The 21,042-nt window shown below is 44.0% G+C and overlaps 1 protein-coding gene across 3 annotated transcripts in view; it reads left to right on the top strand.

Annotated features, from left to right (window-relative positions):
* TEAD1 (TEA domain transcription factor 1) overlaps positions 1-21,042 on the top strand; it is a 155,318-nt gene that overhangs the window by 115,465 nt on the left and 18,811 nt on the right. For all 3 annotated transcript variants that reach the window (XM_062576105.1, XM_062576103.1, XM_062576104.1), the window contains 6 exons: positions 4,284-4,295; positions 5,468-5,602; positions 5,795-5,841; positions 6,759-6,820; positions 8,825-8,949; positions 20,563-20,736. In XM_062576105.1, the coding sequence (XP_062432089.1) occupies positions 4,293-4,295; positions 5,468-5,602; positions 5,795-5,841; positions 6,759-6,820; positions 8,825-8,949; positions 20,563-20,736 (546 nt within the window). In that variant the 5' untranslated portion in view covers positions 4,284-4,292. The remainder of the gene's footprint in view (positions 1-4,283; positions 4,296-5,467; positions 5,603-5,794; positions 5,842-6,758; positions 6,821-8,824; positions 8,950-20,562; positions 20,737-21,042) is intronic.

Below are 21,042 nucleotides of genomic sequence, written 5' to 3'. Positions count from 1 at the left end.
AATGATAAAAGCCTCGAAAAATTCCCTTTGATGTGAATGGAGTCTTCAGCATTTTGAAATACAATAAGATGGATTAATTGCTACTCATTAGGCAGCAAGTTGGGACAGCTTTGAATGCGCATTCTCTTCTTGGCATTAGCTATTGCCTGGCTGAAATAGCCAGCTTTTGTATTTACTCCTGTCTTCTCTAATAATAAGCAAATTGGAGATCAGGGCTAGAAACACTGAAGTGCTCTCTATCTTTTGTCCAGAACAATTATATATTTTCATGATTTGTTTATCTTTTTTGAGCTACAGCTAATTATTGCAAAGGTTATTTGAATCAATACAAGATCTGGGCAGAAATAACATCTGCAAAATTGCTTATTAGGAAACTATTTTATGTTAGTGTTACTGTAATTTTGTGAGCAAATTGTTGTTGCCTCTCTTGTGTCATATTTTTTTCCTTACAAGAAAGGAAATAAGAAAAGTTTCTTATTTGAAATATTGGTACAGGTTTTATGGTTTCTTGAATTAATACTGTATTCTGTTGTACTTAATTTTCTCATACTGTCTTAGATTTTCTTTTTTCTAAAGTCATAGATAACATGGTATTCAAAGTCCCATTTACAATTCTAGGATAACAGTTTTTATTTTTTGCTGTAGAATTAGTCTGAACTGATTGATTGAATTAGTCTACTGTTTATGTTGGATTAAAAGAAAGTCGAGCACAAATCCTTTTGTGCTTGTGATGCAGAAATCTTGTTTCACATGGGGCTTTTATGGCTATTAAGATTTATAATTGGATGATACTGGGGAATTTTTCTTATCTAATTTAACTGTGTCTTTTGTATCCTAAAACTAATGGGTGAAAAGTAAAACTCAAGGGCCTGATTCATTAAAAGTTATATCCTTGCATTAGCTTTGCAGAGCCTACCCCTTATGAAAACCAAATGTTTGCAACTGCAGTCAGAGATAGCCAGCAAAAGCACGGAAGAGATCCCGATCTCCAGTGCTGTGACGACGCTTTAGAGAGCCTGTAGAACTAGCCCACGTCTCCTCCGACAGCACTTGTAATCCAGCCCTGCAGCACTGCTGATCGTGTACCAGAGAGAGGAAGAGAGCAGTTTAAAAGTGAGCTCTGTTCCTTACTACGGTGCCGTTCCTGGGCGGCAGCAATGCTGTCCGAACTCATAAATTAAGTAGGGTCAAGCCAGGTCAGTGCCAGATGGGACAAATCCAAGGAACACCTAAAGCTCCAGCAGGAGTTAACGGTTCGGTAGGAGATGCTGTTCCCCCAGGCCTCTGCTGGACCTCAGCGCAGTGTGCTGCAGCGCAGCATATTCTGGGCCAAATTTTTATTTTACTTACATCAGTGTAAACCTCATTGAGCTGAAGGGATTTATTTCAGAGTTACACAGCAGCATGAGTGAGTGCAAAAACAAACCCTTTATGTCTTGGACAAGATAGGAAATCAAAGTCTTAACCATTTGCAGTCGTTAAAAATCCCACAACGTTCTCGCTCAGAGTAGGGGTGTTAACCCATTTGTCCTGGCCAAATTCCAACCTGGGTAATTACTGTAATCTGCCTGTTTAAATTACCCCTGCCGTTTTAATTGGATATATTACTTCTCTTGCTGCCTAAACTGTGATGTAATACCATTGTGTGTTATTAATCAGTTACTAAGTTTCATCCCAGAAGTGGCTGCATTGCGGTGATAGGTGGAAGGCCTCATCCCCTCCCGGTTACATGCACTCTCCATTAGAGTTTTAAGAAGTGCATATATTTGGTTTTTTAAGTGGCAGACAAGGTCATATTTCAACTTAAATAAGCAACTTTTATGTGTGGTTTTCCTATTTCTTTTTGAAAACTGGCACATCTGCCTGATTATACAAGTATGGGCCAGCACCTTGCAGCTCTCCAAAACTTCCTTGGAGCTAAAAATGCTTTGTGCCAATGGACATCAGGACCTCTTATATGTTTGTATTTGATTTTGAATTTGATTTCTTTTGTGTTTGAATGCAAATTCCAGTAACTTTGGAAAAGAAAAAAACAAAAGAGCCTCTTTATTCTTCTTACTCTGCAGAGGTTCCTAAGCCTTCAAAAGGTGGAACTTTCCCCTGAGGTGTGTTGGCAGGAGCCTGCTAACGTGCAGTGGAGCTGGCAGATCTGTGACTTATTAGGAAACTTTAGAGGAGTCCTTGAAGTTCCTCAAGACTCTAGCCCTACCACAACGGCCGCATTTCTGAGCTGTCATCCTATCCATTTTTTGCTGTCTCTCCATCCTCCTGAAAATGTCCAAGAGGATGAAGTGAATGACCACACAAAATGCAGGATGCTCTGCAGCAAAAGGCCACAAATGGCAAGAGGCAAGGGGCATCCCTTCTTGTTTCATGCTATGGCAGATGTTAGCTCCCTGACGTTGCTCCTGAAATTAAGCAGTGTCAGGTTGATTTTGCTAATGGAGGGCAGCAGCCCCTCCAAGACAGTTTAAAAGTTCCTGCTCCTGTGAACAAACAGGAAGCGTAAGTCTTGGAGGAAGTGCAAGTCTTCGCAATTTCCTATTCAGTTCATCTATCAGGGTGGGATTTATATGCTTTAACTGTTGCCGTGTAGAAGTTGGGTGTTTAGGCTCCTCTTCTAATCCTTAGGCAAAGATAACAAGCTCCAGAAAGTAATGCCTTCTTGTTGTTTTAGATGCCTATTTAGGAAGAGAAAACTCATCTCCTGGAGGTGCTTCTCCACTGACAACAGTGTGAGGTTAGACATCTGCCTTAGACTGGAGACACTTAGATGGCTAAAGCGAGGCGAGATGAACCACATTGTAGGTATATGATTCACCCTGGGCTCAAGCAACTCCCACATACAGATTTTTGTATCACTAGCCAAGGCTTTGCTTTTAAATTCTCCTTTAGTTTAGTCTGCAGAATAGCAAAGTAATCACAAAAACAGAGTTTGCCTAGTTGGGAAGATTACTAGGGCCCAGAGGCACATGTACATTGCATCTCTCAAATCACACATTTCACTCACAGGATATTGAACCTTGTATGTTTGTTTTTGTTATGATTCCGTTGACTCTATGCAAGACTTGCATAGAGTTTTGGTTTGGCATTTCCAAGTCAGCTACCCTAACAAAAAGTAGGCAAAAAGGATCAGAAAGGCCTGGTGGGGCTAGTGTCTTCATACTGCGTGCCAAAGCCAAAGTCACTACAGGTATTGCTCGAGGAATCTCCTGATTTTCACGTGCTTTCACGACAAAGATAGCATGAAAACACATGAAAATAAGGACATTCCTCAAGCAAGTCCTTTTTACTGTGCAGGAGGATAGAGAAGTTGGCTTTTTGGAGAGCTGCATGGAGCTCAGGAGATTGCAACTTGTTATCACCCACTGTAGCATATTTTAGCCCTGCTGTGTGCAGGCTTCAGAAAGCAGCCAGTAAAACATCCCATCCTTGAACCCTCCCAGCACCCCTTCCTGCCTCGGCAGCCTGTAGGGGCCAGCGCCAGCAGCAGGCAGAGTCACGAGCTGACTGCCAGCTCTTATCAATTAAAATGTTCATAGTTACACGGGAAAGCTACAGCTTGACAAAACAACCCGGTTCTGTTCACTCAAATGCTAGTGGACAGCATGTTCCCCTCCTCCTGTCCACGCAGTGGTAGGGCAGAAGCTGCCATGCAGATGTGTTGTCAGGTGGACGCGGGTAGTCCCTTGCTTTGGAAAGGGCAGAAAGCAGCGTCCTGCACCACTCCCCACCTCCCTTTTCTCCCTGGCAGCGTGACTTTGGTAGGAGCCGTGTTGTGCTCAGCTCCTTCCCGGTGGCTGCACAGGAGGAAGCGCACATGAGCCTGCAGGTGTTACTGCTGCCCCTAGAAGCGCCGCACCTGATTGAATTTCTGCCTTGAGTCCCGCAAGGGGCGGAGGGGTGACGCTGCTGGGAGCAGCTACTCCCCTGCCCCACCTGCTGCTCTCCGGGGTGAGCAGGTGCCCTGGTGCAGCCCGGGGCGAAGCCTGCAGAGGCTCCTTGGAAAGCGTGGGGAAGCGAGCTCAGCAACAAGCCTCCCCATTTGATACCTGCAGCTCTCACACATGGAGATGGGGGTTGTTTTCCCTGGTGTTTTGTTTTTCTTCTTTTCTTTCTTTTAATGAATCAGTCCCTAGGTGAAAATGATGCATTTGTTTAAACCTGATGTTTAATGTTGAGCAAACTGCTCTTCCGTTGTTTCTTATTATTCTGTTCATATTTTGCTAAAAATCTGCTATTCTACACAAGAATTTTAATAAACTGTTTGTTGTTGTATCCAGGTAACAAGCATGGTAAGTATTTTAACTAAACCAAGTATTATGTACCTTAGCTGTGCTTGGCAGAATTTTTGGCTAGCTTTTTCTGTACTTTCAGCCTGTGCTGTTTCTAAAGGAGCTATTCAAAGGAAGAAACTGCTCACCTATAGTACTACTACGTACAAGCTTTAGGGGGAGCATATGTGCAGAGTCATATACTATATATAAGAGCATGCATCTCTTGCCAGCATGCTTGCTACTTTGCTTGTAAAGTAAAGCCAGAAAAACAAAAAAATCCTTGCCTAATATTGCTTGTGTTCCTTCATTCTAAGTCATGTACCTAAATATTAGCACTTACTCATACAGTACTGGAGATGAGGAACTCTACTTGAACAAATAATAACGGTCTATTATTTACTTATTTTACCTGACCTAAAATACCCACTTAGTTAATTCTGTTGCATTAGAGACTTTACTTTTCTGCTCTGTGATCATACACAATTGGCAGTGACTAGGACTTCAAGTGCTGCATTAGTACAAGCAATCAATCTTAAACCATCTTTTCTTAAACTTGTTCCTATATACTTGAAAACTGCAGAGACTTTATGGCTAGTTGTTTTCTTTGGGAACACTAAAAAAATTAGTAAAGTATCACAACTGGAAGGTTAAAATGTCATTTATGGTTTTGTGATACAACTTTTAAAATATTTGTTGTAAAACAGAATTTGAAATGGTTCTAAACTTGTAAGAAAAATCTGTCATTGTTCCCAAGTCAGTTGCAGTTCTGTGTTCTCATTTTAAAAAGTGTAATATTAAAGGCAAACTTCTCTTATATCAAAATGATAGGGCTCAAATCTCAGTGATCCCTGTCCAGCAGGCAGAGCCCTAGCAGCAGACCATTTTTAGATGAGCCTGCTATAAAATCAGCAGAATACGTCCGTGCAAATAAGTTTGCTCTCCCAGAGCTTCCTGCGAGCTGGGAGAGCAGACAAGAGTTCAGGTCTGCCACGCATGGCTGAGAGGAGGTTTTTGCCTTGAGGTAGTTTGAGTGTTAACCTCCGTGCTGTAATTTTTTCCTGCATGGTTTGCTATTTTTGCATTTTCTGTGTGGCTTTTTAAGTTTTTAGTTATGTGCTTGTAGCTGCAATTATTTAACATCATTTGTTGTGCCAAATGTTTTAAGACTCCATGTAATTGTCATGTTAAAGGATCAGACAGCAAAGGACAAAGCACTCCAGCACATGGCAGCAATGTCATCAGCTCAGATAGTCTCAGCTACTGCTATTCACAACAAGTTGGGCCTGCCAGGAATTCCCCGTCCTACCTTTCCTGGGGCACCTGGGGTAAGTTGTTAGCCACGTACCCCCAAAAAATCCCTATGTTTTCTAACAATGTTCAATAGAAAGCTAAGGCTGAGTGAATGGATTAACGTGTTCATCTATGTTGCAAGAGGAATCATGCTTGTTCAGAAATATCCAAGATCTTTCAACAAATAAAATAATTGTGGGTCTGTTTGTTTGTTTTCCCTCTTTCAGTTTTGGCCGGGCATGATCCAAACGGGGCAGCCTGGATCCTCGCAAGAGTAAGTCTGAAAAATAAAATGTCCTTCTATATGCACTGTGGGGCTAGCTTGCGGAGTTTGCTGCCTGAGGATGTCAATGAGGCAAAAATTTACAAATCTTTCGAGAAAGAAGGAAAAGATAATTGTATGGGAAGAAAGAGTCTTTACAGTGAAGTGAACTTGTATTCAAAAAGCTAGAAGGGATCCCAGACCTCAAATCTGATGCTGAAAGCCTTGCGGTAACATGCTTTTTTTCTCCTGTGGTAAGACAGAGTGACAGTGCGAGGGAAGCATCTGATTAGGTTTCTCCTGGGAATAAGTTTCCAGGACAAACACTTGTTTAAATACGAGTCATGCTAGAGGAAAAGGGAACTTTTTTCCTGCAGGGCAGAGGAAGGCCACTTGAAGCCTGTTTGTGTTCCCTGAGGGTCAGTAGTCCTTGGCACCTCGATACCCACAGCACCATGTGGGGAGGGAAGTGCTTGCCCTTCCTTCGGGTGTTTTTAGCCTGACAGTGGTCTCTGGCCCAGCAACATCTCCCTGTCTTATTTTTCAAATTCTCCCTGCCTTGTTCCCTTTAGGTCCCTGGGAGCCTTTGTGGCCCTGCAGCTCTGTGTTGTTTGGATTAATAGGGAGTCAGAGCAGTCACGCTTGATGCAATCTTGTGTAAAGCGGGCCAGGGCATGTCCTGCAACGGTTTCCTTGTACGCAACTGGCCGCTGGCAAGCTCTGGCCTTAAAGATGTTTGGTGCAATTCTCATGCCCCTTTCTCTCCGTTATCTCTTTATTGCCTGTCTTTTACATAGGCAGTGCAAGGAGGCAATATATTTGTGGGGAAAGGTCATTAACCATGTATTTTCTTATACTATGTGACTCTAATGGAATAAACTATGAGTGGTGTGCATGGTGTATGATTTTTGTGTAACTATTTATTCCAGTGTAAAGCCATTCGTTCAGCAGGCCTATCCTATACAGCCATCAGTCACAGCTCCCATTTCAGGTAATTCTTCAGTTTGTGGTCTCCTTTAAAAAGACTTGAATTGTGTACTGAATGTGATGTATTAATTCTCGAGATGGATAGAGCCACTACTCTGTATCTAATGTCTGCTGTATCCAACCCCACACCTGTCCCTACCAAATACCAGTGTACAAGTATTTGATTGTGTATGAGGGAAAATCACTGGGGTTCCTTTTTAGTTTTAGGTAGGAGACACTAATATATGTGTGAAGAATTGCGGTGATATGTGGTCTCCAGGCACCACTTCATATCGTAGGAAAACAGCTTGTAAAAAATAAAATGAATAATAGGATGCATATTTGTATTGTAATAGCTAGATCTTGCTTCCATCTCTAATGAGAATAAGCCTCAATTTATTTTAAATGGTGGCTGAAGCTGTTCCAAAAGCATTTATGTTTAGTCTTAAGTATAAAACATCTCTGTGCATCTGGTTGTTGATAACTTTCCCTTCCTGAAGGTCCCTGCTGCACCTAGTAACACTTCGATAGATACCTAATGTTTGTTCTCACTTCCCTGGCTTGAACTGATCAAGCCTTTTCCTTGGCTACTTCTCTGCTCCTTTTCCCAACTTTGTTTCATTGCTGATTTCAGGAAAGATCATTATTTCTTTGCAGATGGCAACTGTCTTTGTCTCCCTCACCAAACTATATCATGCTTCTGATTCTGTTTAACCTGATGTTTTCTGGTTCTTAACCATTTTTGCTGTTCTTTTTTTAACTTCTTGCTATGTTGTGTTAAAACAAAGACTATCTCTCTATATATCTTTTATTGATCTTCCTAACATTGTTCTTTAAAGTCAGACATCATCATCATCGTCCTTTATTCTTCCATAATGTCTTTCAAAATATGATTGTTTTGAAAACAGTCAAAAAGCATCCATATGTTTTGCTTCATTAGAATTCCTACTCATGTTTAGGCAGGCAGATTTTGACTGTTGTAATTCCCTGTTCCATACAAGCCTCAAAGCTTCATGGTCTAGGTTGGAGGTTTGGGATCATGTACTGAACTCCTGTTATGAGACAGAAATAGACAGTTCCTTTGACCTCTCACTGGGGCTCAACCCAGTTCAGGATTATCTTGCTTCTCTACTCTCTGATGCTTCACCCCTATCTTACTTGTGCCTTACTGCTCTCCCAAGATCTGCCACTGCCTTCCAGCTGCTGTCTTTCTCCTCTTCCTTTACTATTTTGTTTCCTTCTAATCTAATTTTCCACAATGAGGAGCAAAAGATGGTGTTTATTCTTTCTCTTGAGGTGAATTAGAGTTGGTGGTTAACATCCCTTCTCTCTCTAGATCATGTCATTCCCTCTTTATTATCAATTTAAAACCCTTTTTTTCCTCTTTAGGATATGATTCAGCTCTCTACAGTAATTATTTATTATTATCTGTAATCCAATGATGCCTAAAAGCTCCAAAAGAAGTCAAAGCCCCAATGTGCAAATACACACTAAGAGACGGTCCCTGCCTTGAAAAGCTTATACTCTAAATATGAAAGAAGAATCCAGAGTGGTAGAAGAAATAGGCAAAAAGAGAGGTGATTTACTTGTAACATGTGGCACATTAGTACCCAGAAATGGAAGCCCACTCTCTTGACTCTCAGGGCAGTAATATCTTCTCTGTATCTTGCTGCCTGTTTCCAAGAAAGGGTCAGCTGAAAGTCTGTGTGACATCTACATAAATTTCTATGATCTAGTATATAATTTAAACAAAAATTCTGCAGTGACTTACAACCACAAGGAAGCAAAGAAGTAGATCTTTTATTTGCTCCGTTCCTAACTCATCCAAATTCTTTCTTGCTGGATTGGGACTTTTTTTCTACATGTTGTTTTGTAATTTTCCCATTTTAACTCATTCTGAATTTGTAATTTGCTAAAACTAATATGAACGATCAAAGGCAACATGGGTGATTCCCAGTTATATGTAATCTAGAAAATGTAAAAGGAGAAACAATCAACTTCTTCACGAAAATAATTCCTTCTGTTTCAGGATTTGAGCCTACGTCAGCTCCAGCTCCCTCGGTCCCTGCTTGGCAGGGTCGATCGATTGGCACAACCAAGCTCAGACTGGTGGAATTTTCAGCTTTCCTCGAACAGCAGCGGGATCCCGAATCAGTAAGTTTTGCCTTTCAAGTCCCCTAATTTTCTGCTGTTTTCATTGCTCCCCACTCTCTGAGTATATTTTCCAGGGTTAAATTTGGATGGAATACACGTGGTATTCCTATGTTCACTGCTGCTCGGTGTAATTTTCTTCTTTTCATGCCCTGTTTTTTTTTCCATCTTGCTGAAGTGAGAGGCAGTAGTGCTGGCCTGTTTGAAAGCAAGCATGGTTCACGATGCCGCATCCCTCGCTGTTGACCTAGTTTAGTCGTAGTACCAAATTGCATCATATTTTTCACAATAATTCGAGTAAGTACATTAAGTTAAAACTTAATTTGTTTCATAACAGAAACAGAAGTAAGGGCTTGCATAAAAATTATTTGTGTTCTTGGGCACTGTTTTAAATTCTGACCTTTGGGATTTGCTGTAGGTATCAGAGATAGTCCATTTTGATTCATGACTTCCAAACATGCAAGCATATACCATTTCTCCTTTTCTTTTCTTTTTTGGTAGTGGTAGGGAAGGATACAAACAGTTGAACAAATGTTGCTTTTTTTATTGCACACAACTTGATGATAGCCCATCCCTTTCCCAATGTGATTATAAATTTGAACAAGTTGGAGTTACTTAACTAAATGTCCAATCACTGGATCTTCCAATCCAAGACTTGGATTTTTTTTCTTTTTTTGGAGAGTATTAGTTCTGTTTTTCTTAGTCTGGATATTATACCTTCAGGGGAGCTTATGGATTTGGCTGTAATATTTTATTTACTCTTGTTAGCCTTGATCTTTGATATTAATCATTGTGTATTTAGCATGGACATTTGTTAGCAGCCTAGCACTGTTTCTGCTGCGTCACAAAAAATCTGAAAAAGCTTCTTTCAGCTTGAACCTACGAATTTTATTGAGATAATTTCTGGAAAGCAAATACTGTTATGATTGGGCGATACAGACAGGCCTTTCTTATTCAGATTTCTGGTAAAATGCAGTATCTTGGAGCAGAAAAAAGCTATCACATGCTATTTATAATTCAGTATTGGAAACTATAGCATTTATGGGCTCTGGCCAGGGGTGTTATCCAGGGAGTGTTTACCCTGCATAATAGAGATCAGAGACATAGCCCAGAAACCTTACAACAGAGGAATCCTTCTGGCAGAGAAACATCACAATGAAAATATACTGTATCTCAGCTATTCATGTACTAAATACGTGGCCGTGTGTTGGGTTGCTAAATATGACATATTCCCAGGTTGAACTGACTTTGAGGGAAGAGGTGTTTGGCAATGATTATCTTACTAATTTCATGGGTTTTGATATTGCGCAGGCTCCGTGCATCCCCCTGCCAAGCCGGCTGCATCCCCAGGGCCCTGATTTCCAGAGTCTCCCTTTGCAGTCCTGGATGTTCTCAGGGCAGACTGCCACCACAGTTGCATATAAGTTGAGTGACTTTCTTGAGGTTCAGTGATACTACTCCCATTATATGTTTATTCTAATGGTTTTCTTGTTTCACCTAACATGTAAGAAATGCCGTATCGAGGGAGTACCCATGTAGGGGTCACAGAACCCATAGAGCAAGGGCTTCTGCGTAGTCCCTGGTCCTTAGTGCAGTGGGCATGCGCACAGTATGCAAGTGTCTCACGTAGCTTATACAACGTGCATGGCTCATACATGTGTTTTCTTCCCCTGAGTGGGCAGCACCGTCCCCGGCTCGCTGCCAGACCCCCCTGCGCTCCCCTGTGGCGCACTGCTGGTGCAAGCAGCACCACGCTATCACAGGCATTTTCAGTGGCAGTGCAAGCAGTACTCCCACCCCCCTCCCCAGCCTGCCAGCGTTATCTTGGTGCCATACAGGCCAAGTCACAGCTAGAATACTTTCTCCACCCCCAACGACAGGTTCATCCAGATGGTGGTTTGTGTTTCTGATGCAGAAATGCAACACCCAAGTCTTCTCTTAAGCTGCATATCTATCAGGCCGCTTGATGAGCCCTTGGTTCAGTGACCCCATGTAATGTGTCCTGCTGATTTATGGGCTCTGCCATATACAGATTGCTGCACATAGGGAAGTTACATGTGTGCCTTGAGGTTATCGGGAGAACAGCATGTGATCATGTAACGCTCAGCATTATGGTGGTGTGTGTGAAAGAAGTGGCAGCTAAGGGTATTTGGATTTACTGTTTTGCCAGCACCTAACTATACCACCTAATTATCCTTTTTTGCATAGGTTTTTATAATGAAACCTCATTTGCAAAACCCAAGGGTTTATACAGCGTAGGGCTTCTGTGTATCTGCATCTGTTTATACAAGAGAGTGAATGAAGCAGTTCAGTGGCTAAGTAACTTTTATGTCTGTCCTTCAAAGCAAAATCTCTCAAATCCAAACGCTTTCACCAGATAATGTGTGATGGCCCCCGGTATCCATGACATGAAACTAGCTGAGGGAAGAGAACAGGTTTGCAACATGACTGACTGACTGAAAATGACTGTAAGATGCTGCTTTGGCAACCAAAAGCAGCTGAAGTCCCACGTTCTGAGTATTCCCCCTGACGTGCGGTGACCCGGTTTGGAGCCTGTTGTACTTGGATGCAACGTGTGGGCCCATGGCTCGGGAGACGTGCTGGGGTTCTCATTTTTCAGGCAGGTGCAGACTCTCTGGGGAATGTAACGCATCCACTTGTGTTTCAAAGAAAGAATGGAGAGCTGAATAGAAACATGGTTACACAGGACAGCCATGTAAATGCTGTAAAGCCTTTATTGGAATAAACTAGTATTTTCTGGAATTCCTCGGGCGCACAGTGATGCTCACAGGAGCTTGTCCTAGCTTGCAAATGTGCTGCTGAAAGACCCACCTTTTAAGTGCAATGAATTTATGCCAGAGGTTTACTAGAGAAGCAAGAGTGTGAAACTCCCCATACTTATTTTTTAAAAACTGTTACCTGCATGCTGGAATATTGCAAAACTAAAGCACAAAGAAAAGTAAATTCCCTATCATGTGTCTGTCCCAGGTGCGAGGCAGGGATGGGGGACAGCCAGGGGACTGCAGGCTGCGTGCTGCTAAGAGCTGGCGGAGGTGCCCCAAGCAGCAGGTGTTTCCCTTCTCCTGCCTGGGAGAGGAGAGTGAAGAGGGAGGAGGAAAGCGGTGGGGGGCCGGCAGGGCTCCGCCGGGCAGGTGGGACCCGCTGCGCGCCCCACAAGCGCTGCAGCTAAATCAGTGCCGACCTCCCTCTCTGGTGGCAGTTCCCTGTAGCACCTCCTTCAAATTCACTCAATTCGTGACTATTTGTTATTTCCTGGCATCTGGTACCCCATGTTTTTCCTTTCCAATTTGATTGTTTAGATCAAATTGTGCAAGTTCAGTTATTTGGGTGTGATCCTAAACAGGGGTGTGGAAATAAACCCAAGACCGTGTGTCTGCTTCCCGTGGCTAAATACAGAAGTGTCTGTGCTCGAGGGGTGGGCAGGGGCTTTGGAGCCCGGCTGTCTGCGCGGGTGCTGCCCCTAGAGGGGCACCTGCCCTTCAGCCACCTCCGACTTCACTGAAAGACTTCTTCAGCTGCCACCAAAACCACTCCTCAGCCATGCTTGCCTACCCCAGCCTCGCTTAGCGCAGTTTCAGAAAACACAAATTTTGCCTATGGTTTTGTGCATCTTTCTTTGTGTTGACGCAATATCTTATTGCAGATACAGTTTGCATGGTATTGAAAGGATTTTTTTTATTCCTTTTTAAATACCCAAATCAAGGCAAGATGAATCTTCTCTGTATTGTACATATTAAGTCATGTAGTTGTGTACTGTGGTTGCAATTTATCCTGTACTCCTTTGTGCCTTTGCTGACCTTATAAATGAATATACCTGCAAGCTTCTAAATAAGAATCTCTGAAGAGTTTGCACTTACCTTCTGCAAGAGATAGATACACGTTCACAACACTTCTGACTTTTCACAGAAAAATGTCATGAGTTCATTTTGATGAAATGCATTTCCAACATTTATTTTAAAAGAGCCAACTCCTCTCCCCCTTCTCTCGACTGGAGGAAAAAAAATGGCTAGAAAGCCTCATAGTAGTGGGGGCAAATAAAGCAATTCCACTTTAAAATGGAACGTGGAGGTTTATTGAAAAAGGATTATTTGACGTGGCACCTGGGGCCAGGACTCAATGACCCTAGGAGGCCCCTTGCAGTCTATATTCCTGTACAGCAATTAGAAATTTAGGTCTGTCTGCCCATGCTGACTCCCAGCGACTTCAATGGGGCTGTGCTTGGGCATAAAGGTCCACCTACAGAGAATTCATTGTCGGAGTGGGGCATTAAACATTTCTGGGGTTCTTCCAATGGCAATCGGTGTTCAAAGTACAAAAGCCCCTCGATGTCAGGCAGTTATGTTAATTTAGTGGGAAATTCTGGTGGGGTGGAAATGTGCGCAGTAGAGTCGTGTCACTTGTTGAGGGCTGCTGACTTTTTTCCCCTTGCCTCTCCACAAAATTGTTCCATTTACAAAAGAAAAACATATAGAAAGGAAACGATAAGCAAGCTTCACTCTAACTCTGTACGGCCGAAGACAGTCTGGAAGACGTAAGCTACCACAGTTAGCTGCAGCATCTCGGAATAGTGATTCTGTAATTAAGGATGAGCAAAATTTCTCCTCCTTTTATGTGAAAATTAATGCGATGTGCAAATGTGAAGCTCTCCATTCCTTTTATGGCACTTTGTGCTCAAATCCCATTCCAAAATGTTGCACAGAATCTGCCCTTATACATCCAAACACCAGAGTCCTTTTTAATTACCTTTAATTATTGCCAGCCCTGTGTAACTATCTTCTCACTACATTAACAAATTTATTTGCCAATCTGTTGCTTTCAAGAGAGGATTTATTTAATGGGGGGCTTTCCATTTTCACTGTAGTGGCTCTGTGGAAGTTCAGGGCAAATGCTTAAACCAAATAATCCCCTGTTCCCCAACAAATATAAACCGAGTATGCAAGCAGATTAGAAGAGATCTAAACAATTGTCTGTTACACAAATAGCTGTAAAATTGAAATGATAGTAATTCCAAGTCCTCCTAAAGATATTCCAGCTTGCTTCCCAGCAAGGAAAAAAAATACCACCACCCAACAAAAAAAAAAACGCTCTTTCTTCTGCCCTCGTCAAGGTTTCTCACTCTTGCTGCTGCATTCATTTCAACAGCAAGCACTTCAGACAGCTTTACATCTAAAATGTCCTAGAACTATAAAGAACGAGCCTGATGGGTGTTTTTGGTATTAACCCACCTATCCAAACTGTCAGATTGTGTTAGGTCCAAATTTCAAAATGTATTTTAAAAAGTGGTGAAGAAATAAAATATGCTTTATGCTTTAATTCAGGTTTTATTGTTGTTGTAAAAGGGCTTTGTGAGCCCGGAGAGAATTGTGCCTGAGAACCAGAAAGTGAAAGCAATTGCGAAAGGGCCATAAAAACGGCCTCCGTCATTAGCCAAACGCAGTAAAATTCACCAAAGTTAATCAAACCACCTAAGTGATGAAAAATAAATGAGATCTTCTCAAAAAAACACTCCCTCTTTGAACAATTTGCATTGTTAAAAGCATTGTTTATCCTTTCCGTATTCCCTATAAACAGTATAAAAAGTAGTTCAGCATTTCAGTGCCAAGGAAGCCCGTGTTCAGCATCTTTGTCAGCTGAGAAGAGGCGGAAGTAAACCTGTGTTTAGGTGAGTCTGTCTTGGAGTGTGGGACTCAGGACTTCGGGTCATTTTAGTCCAGGATCCGGCGCAGTTCGACACGGCGTGCGGGTCGTCCTGCCTGCGCAGCGCGTGGGGAGCTCTGTGCCGGCCCTGGGAGGCGCCCGCGACGTCCCCGCGGCGCTCGTGTTCGGGTGTCCCGGCCGGAGCTGCGCCGTGCGGGCTGAAAGCGCCGCGCAGGGGCTTGCGCGGCGGAGCGGGACCTCGTGCGTGGCGTTGGCCCGCGCTAAGCGCTGCGAGGGCTGCCTGGATCTTGCCACCCACACGCTCGCTCGGCGTCGCCTTCGCGCACGCTCGCTTGCTTTGCTCAAAATCCATCGCTGCTGTTGAAAAACCCCCAACCAAATAATAAGTGCTATTTTTGCGTGACTAAACAAAATCCATCCCCAAGTAGTGTTGTTAGCTCCCTCTGCCGGCCTCGGGGAGCTGCACGTGCGCGGCACTGCCAAGGCTTCGCTGGTCCCCGGCTAAGCCCAGGAGATGGAGATAACCCCGCGACTTCAGCTCCTTCGGGTTACGCGGGGCAGCGGGCAGTTTCCCTGCCCAGCTGTGAAGCAGCGGCAGGGGCCAGCTGAGAGCACCCCGGCTCAGCAGGCCCTGGCGGGGGGGCTGGCTGCAGGCCCCCGGCGCCCCGAGGCTGCTGCGCCCTTCCCCGCGGAGGGGGCCCAGGCAAGGACGTGCGGCTCGGGCCCGAGAGCTGGGGGGCACGGCAGGGCCCGCCGGGCACCGCCGCGCCTGCCCCCGCGCGCTCCAGCGGGCCCTCTGCCCTGCCCGTGCCATCAACGGGGCCGGCACCCGGCGGCCCCGCTCGCCATCTGGCCTTGGCCTGCGAGGTCAGCGTTGGTGCCTTGCTGGCCGTCCCTTCCAGGGGGTCAGCCCCTGTTTCACCCCCTACCCCCACCCCAAAATTGCCTGGAATATCAGTTGGGCTGCAAAGTCAAGCTTTCAGGAGAAGTTAGGAAATGTCCTCGTGCGTCTGCTCAATGATGCAGTCTTTAATTACATGCTTGCATATTTATTTCTTCCTGCCTCATTCAGTGCATGTAGATGGCCCTTGATTGATGAGCAGCTATTCAGTAGTTTGTTTTCTTCTGCTGTTGAAATGTGTGGCCCCATGCCCTGTTTACTGTGCACTGTCTAAGCTCTCCTCCAAACAGAATTATTTATTTCCACCACTTGCATTTCACAGATGTATTAATGCGTTCATTCTTTCAATGAAATGGCATTATTACTCACATTTTACAAACCAAGAAATTCAGGTGCAAAGAAATGAATGGGCCTCTGATTTTGAGGGTCCCCTCTGAGTTGTCATAAGCCTGATTTTTCAGAATACTTAGAGTTGTTGAGAGCTTCATATACTCAGGCATAATTTTCCCATCTGAGCATTCAGCACTTCTGGATTTGGGACACAAGGGCTCAAATCAGGCCGAGCCGAGTGGAAGGATGCGGCGTCACTGTTGCAGTGCATAACACTGGCGATGCTGCCAGAGAGGCCTGCCCAGCTGGCAGGTCCCAGGTTCACACTGGGACTCGCATGGTGGTGGCTGGGAAGTACTGGGCAAGAGTGATCTGCTTCAGCCAGGGCCTGCCAAGCCTCTTGTGCAGCTTCTGCACCACCATGACCAACATCCCAACTTCTGCAGCCGGGAAGTGGTTGAAGGTCTCCTGCTGCTGCACCTTTCGATTCAGCACCTGAGCAGATCCGGGCTGGAGCTGAGCGCGCGAAGGTCCCTGGCGAACCAAGGCGGCTAGGCGGTTGTATGGGAACACGCGTGCACAAGAAAGGCGAATTAACTTTTCACACGGAAGTGTTAAACAACGGTAATAACAGGAATTGCTGCAGACTCCAGTTATAGCATTAACTTGTTATAACTCCTGATCCGTTTCAGTGGACGGCAAGAGCAACTGGAATGAAGTATCTGTTACTAGTATTTTGGTAGAAATAAGAAAAGCTGTTGGCAGAGCAAATTATTTCTGTACATCAGGAAATTAAAGAATGTCAGATTTATAAGGTACAGTGAGACAGCAGAGCTGAGGCTGGGCAGGTTGCAGGTTGCAGTTGCATACAGCCAGATGACATGTAAGTGATTCTTTTTTAATCAGTCTATCCCACTTGGTTCCTTTTCCCTCCAGAAGGGATTTGTTGCCGCAAGTAAAGCTATAGATGGCCTCACCGTCACATTTGTTATACTTCAGATTTGCAGGAGCCTGCAGATCTCACAAAGTAGCCTCACTAGCAAGGTCGCTGGCAAGCAGAGCGGAGCCGGCCAGGGGGCCGTTCCCAAGCAGCACGGTTGGCACGCAGGACGGTGCCGCGGCAGGCGCACCTCCTGCGGCTCGGCCCCGGGCGCGCTCGCGCCCACCGTGGCTCAGCCCAGCCCCTGCCCTGGCTCCGAGAGCGCGGGGAAGTTTCCTGCGCAGCGGTCTGCACCTTGGCCACCGCCGTCTCGTAACAAACCTGGGCTTGCGCAGGGCTGTTCGTCAAGCAGGAGACCGGGCGTTCGCTTCCTCGGTGGGGAGAAGCACAGGGATGCAGCCGGGAGAACTGCAGCGGTTTGCGACCCTGTGTGTCTCAAAAGACCAGGAGTATAAGCTGCCTTCGACTATAAGCATAAAATTTGTGAGGAGCCGGCTGATAAAACAAGTGTAGGTGATTTGTCTTTGTTCTGCTCCAGCTTAAATGCTAGCATCCCCTGCCACTGGCAATTTGTCTTGGTTCTTTTAAATTCCTAACTGGATTATAATTTTTCTCGTGGTATTGTTTGACAACAGTCATTTTTCATGGCTTTACTACATTCTTCAGATAGTTAGAATTTTTTAAGGAAAGGAGCTCAGTAAGAGGCAGCCATCTCCAGGACATGTCTCGTAAATGCAGACGCTGGGGACAAAGTAGCTGAGAATGTTCTGCACACATTTTAATGTAGTTTTTATCCTCAAAAAATAAATAAATTCACCTATGGTGGTTTACAGCATCTGAAGCACGTAATTACCCCTATGCCAGATGCAAATCCCTTAAATACTGTGGCATGAGTGAGTTCCTCAGCGCCTACTGTATCTCAATGATTCTGGAATACTCAGTCTAAAATAACAGTGAATTCTGCCTATAATAAGGATGTTTTTCAGCTTTTCAGGCAATAATGAGCTCAAAAATATAGGGATGCAACTTAGCTGTATTGCTTTTATCCATACATTCAGTTTTGTCTTGAAGTGTGTTCATATAAAAAACTACGGAAACAGTTCGGTATCCTGCTCCTAATATTTATTACATTATCATTTATTAGTTTGTAGAAATATGCCCTATCTAATTAGATTAGTAACGATTCTACTTAGTATAGGAATTACAGCAACATAAGGAGAAAATAATGACACGTTGCAGTATCAAAATAAACATTTCCGGCCGAAGAATGTTGTCAGGTGATGTCATACCATCTGTCCTACTGTACCCTGTTGGAAATTTCGCTGCAGCAGCATCTGGTACTTTGGCAAGCTCTGCAGACAACTGTAGTAGCTTTACAGCTGCTTTTAACTTTACTTTTTATTTTTAAGCAGCATAAAGACTTCCTGATCGGCTCCATGTTCCTCAATCATGATTTCTGTAACTGAAGTTTGAGTTCTGAGCAATTTGTACATTTTCCTGGTTTGTGAAATAAGGTGCAATGTCTGAATTCGTCTTGGGAATTGTGCTCGCCAAACTCTTAAAACACAGCTCTTCCTCCTCCTTCACTCTGCAGTGACCTTTGGGCCCGGGGGAAAGACCCCCTTTGGAGGGAAGATATTTCCTAGGCATAGGAGAACCTGATATCTCAGTTCTGTTCCAATAAAAATGTGATTATTTGTGTGGACTGGAACAACTCCAGCAGGAAAGAATGAGAGAAAAGAATCTCAGAATAAATAATAATCAGGTAGCTAATGGGGGGGGGGGCAGTTTCTGAAGCCCTTGCTCTGACATAGGAAGAGCATTTGCAGCTCGCATGTCCCTAGGGACAACACAACTCCTGGGCACTTCTAGGCAGGATATGGGAGTCTTGGGGGAAGGAAAATGTTTCAGTTTATTTTTTCAGAGTGTTCTAAATTTTTTAAGGGCTTACCTCCAAGAGGGGAATTCTCATCATTCTCTTTGATAAACAGAGATATCTGCCTGGCCGCAAACAGGCTTCTGTCTGTGGCCCCGCTAGGTGAGTCAGCCCATGCCCCCCGCATCTCCCGCCCGGCTGGCTGCAAGACCTGCCGTGAGCAGGTTTCTGAGAAGCGCGCTCTCGGGCTCCTCACAGCTCCCAGGAACTTAGGAAGCCTACGCATTTCACTAGATAAGGTTTTCAGAAGGCTCCAAGGAAAAACTGTGTAGCTTGTGCTTACATATTGTATGAATTGAGTTTAAGACTTGTTTGTATAAACACTGTATCAAAGTGTAAAACTTTCCTTCTTTCAGAAGAATTAAAAAATATATATAAAGAATAGAGAACATAAACTCATTTTTGGCCTTGTACACAGACGAGCATTCTCTGATCCTAAATTGAGATTTCACTGTGCTCAATGATTTTAAATAGATTTCAATTTAATTTCCTAAGCACAGAAATCTAGCCAGTCCATTTTCTTTTCCCCAGAGTTTTGGACATCTGCTAGGGAAGACTCCACTTACAGTGAAGGAAGGCTCTGAGTGGATGTCCGATTAATTTAGATTTGTCATTTCAATTTGTTCATTCTGCAGGTATATTGTAAACAAAATGCTTAAATGAGGTCTGCTTTGGGGTTTTAAATATTTTATTTGTGAGTATCAGTTGGGAATTGCCCCTTATGTACAGCATCTGTTCAATATGACTGGGTTTTCTGTGTTCATTGACTGCATATCAGTTTTCCATTAACGGAGCTAGCAAAATGTTTTGTGATCTGCATCGTTAAAAACCCAAATGTTTAAGCATGACACTATCAAGCTCCTTCTGTCTGCCCACATGATGCTGTGAGCTGCTGACTGCCTCGTGCAAGTTCTCTGCAGTTTGCCCTTACATAGTAACTTTAGGTGTTTGAAAGGTGCTCTTGTCTTGGAGAAACGGCAGCCCGTAAAAGACCATATTGAACTCAGTAGGGGGCTGCCATGGACTTCCCTTGGCCTTGGATTTCACTCCAGAAAGAAAAGAGATTGCTTAGGTGATTCCAGTGATTATAATTAGGTGTGATGGGATGAAGTTAAGATACAGGGAAACTGAAGCTGAACACATTTTCACAGAGACAGTCATCAGTGAAACTAGCTCCCAAGGGAAGTGGTAAAAATTTGTTTCTTTAATATTACATGGGTCAGAACACTGCAGGACAGAGAGTAAGGGACACTTCCATACTAACAGCAACACAGTGTAGCTCAATTCTAGCTATTGCAGTTCTGGGGATTAAAGGAGACTCCATCCCCTCTCTTGTAGGTAAGCGGCATTAGCATACACGATGGAGTGAGGGGGATTTAAACAGGAAGGATTTGGGTGCGGGGGCTTTGGCACTGGCCGAAATTCAGACACTGAGGATATTAGACATTTAAAGGCAGGGTTTAAAGAGGCAGAAAGAGGCTTTTCTCTTGACCATATTGATCTTCTTACGTTCTGCAAAGGGCTCTTCATCACCTTGCTGCCACTGGGTCTTTGAGTGTAAATTACTCCCTTGAAGATGACCATATTTTGTGGTTTGCAGTGGGAACACTGGTTTTATGATGTTGACCCTTGTTCACAAGGGGCTATGCCACAATCACTAAGTTGTTCGTGGAAATCATACTACAGATAATCATGGTCCCAGGAGTAATGTGTGAGTCATTTAATCCATCAAAGCAGGCTGCTCTCAGCAGGAACACACAGACCTGTGGCTTAATAAACTTTGCTCTTTCTGTACAGCACTGATTTTCCTGTTTTTTTTTCTTCTTGCAGTACAATAAACACCTCTTTGTACACATTGGACACGCCAACCATTCTTACAGTGACCCATTGCTTGAATCGGTGGACATTCGTCAGATTTATGACAAATTTCCTGAAAAGAAGGGCGGCCTAAAGGAATTGTTCGGGAAGGGGCCGCAAAACGCTTTCTTCCTCGTAAAATTCTGGGTGAGTAAGACGTGAGCTGTGGAAACTCTCTTGTCCATAAGGCCTATATTTAGTATTTAGCACCCTTTAGTGTACTCATGGATATGTCTTCTCGCATCATTTAAAAGTGCAAAGCTGTATATCCTTCAAGCAGTACACTAGGCCAAAGCCACTCTTGCTGACAGTTTCATGCCAAGTCTGTAGTGCAGACAATATCCAAGGGCAGACGCGTGCCAGAGCTGCCTTTCGCACAGCTGCTTGTCAGGAGGTAACCAGAGTCCTTCTTTGTAAAAGGTGAACTGCCATCTAGCGGTCTGAGGAAAAAGA

This window comes from Rhea pennata, chromosome 5 (assembly GCF_028389875.1).
Source record: "Rhea pennata isolate bPtePen1 chromosome 5, bPtePen1.pri, whole genome shotgun sequence".
Classification (NCBI taxonomy): domain Eukaryota; kingdom Metazoa; phylum Chordata; class Aves; order Rheiformes; family Rheidae; genus Rhea; species Rhea pennata.
This window is presented reverse-complemented; position numbering and strand designations above follow the sequence as displayed.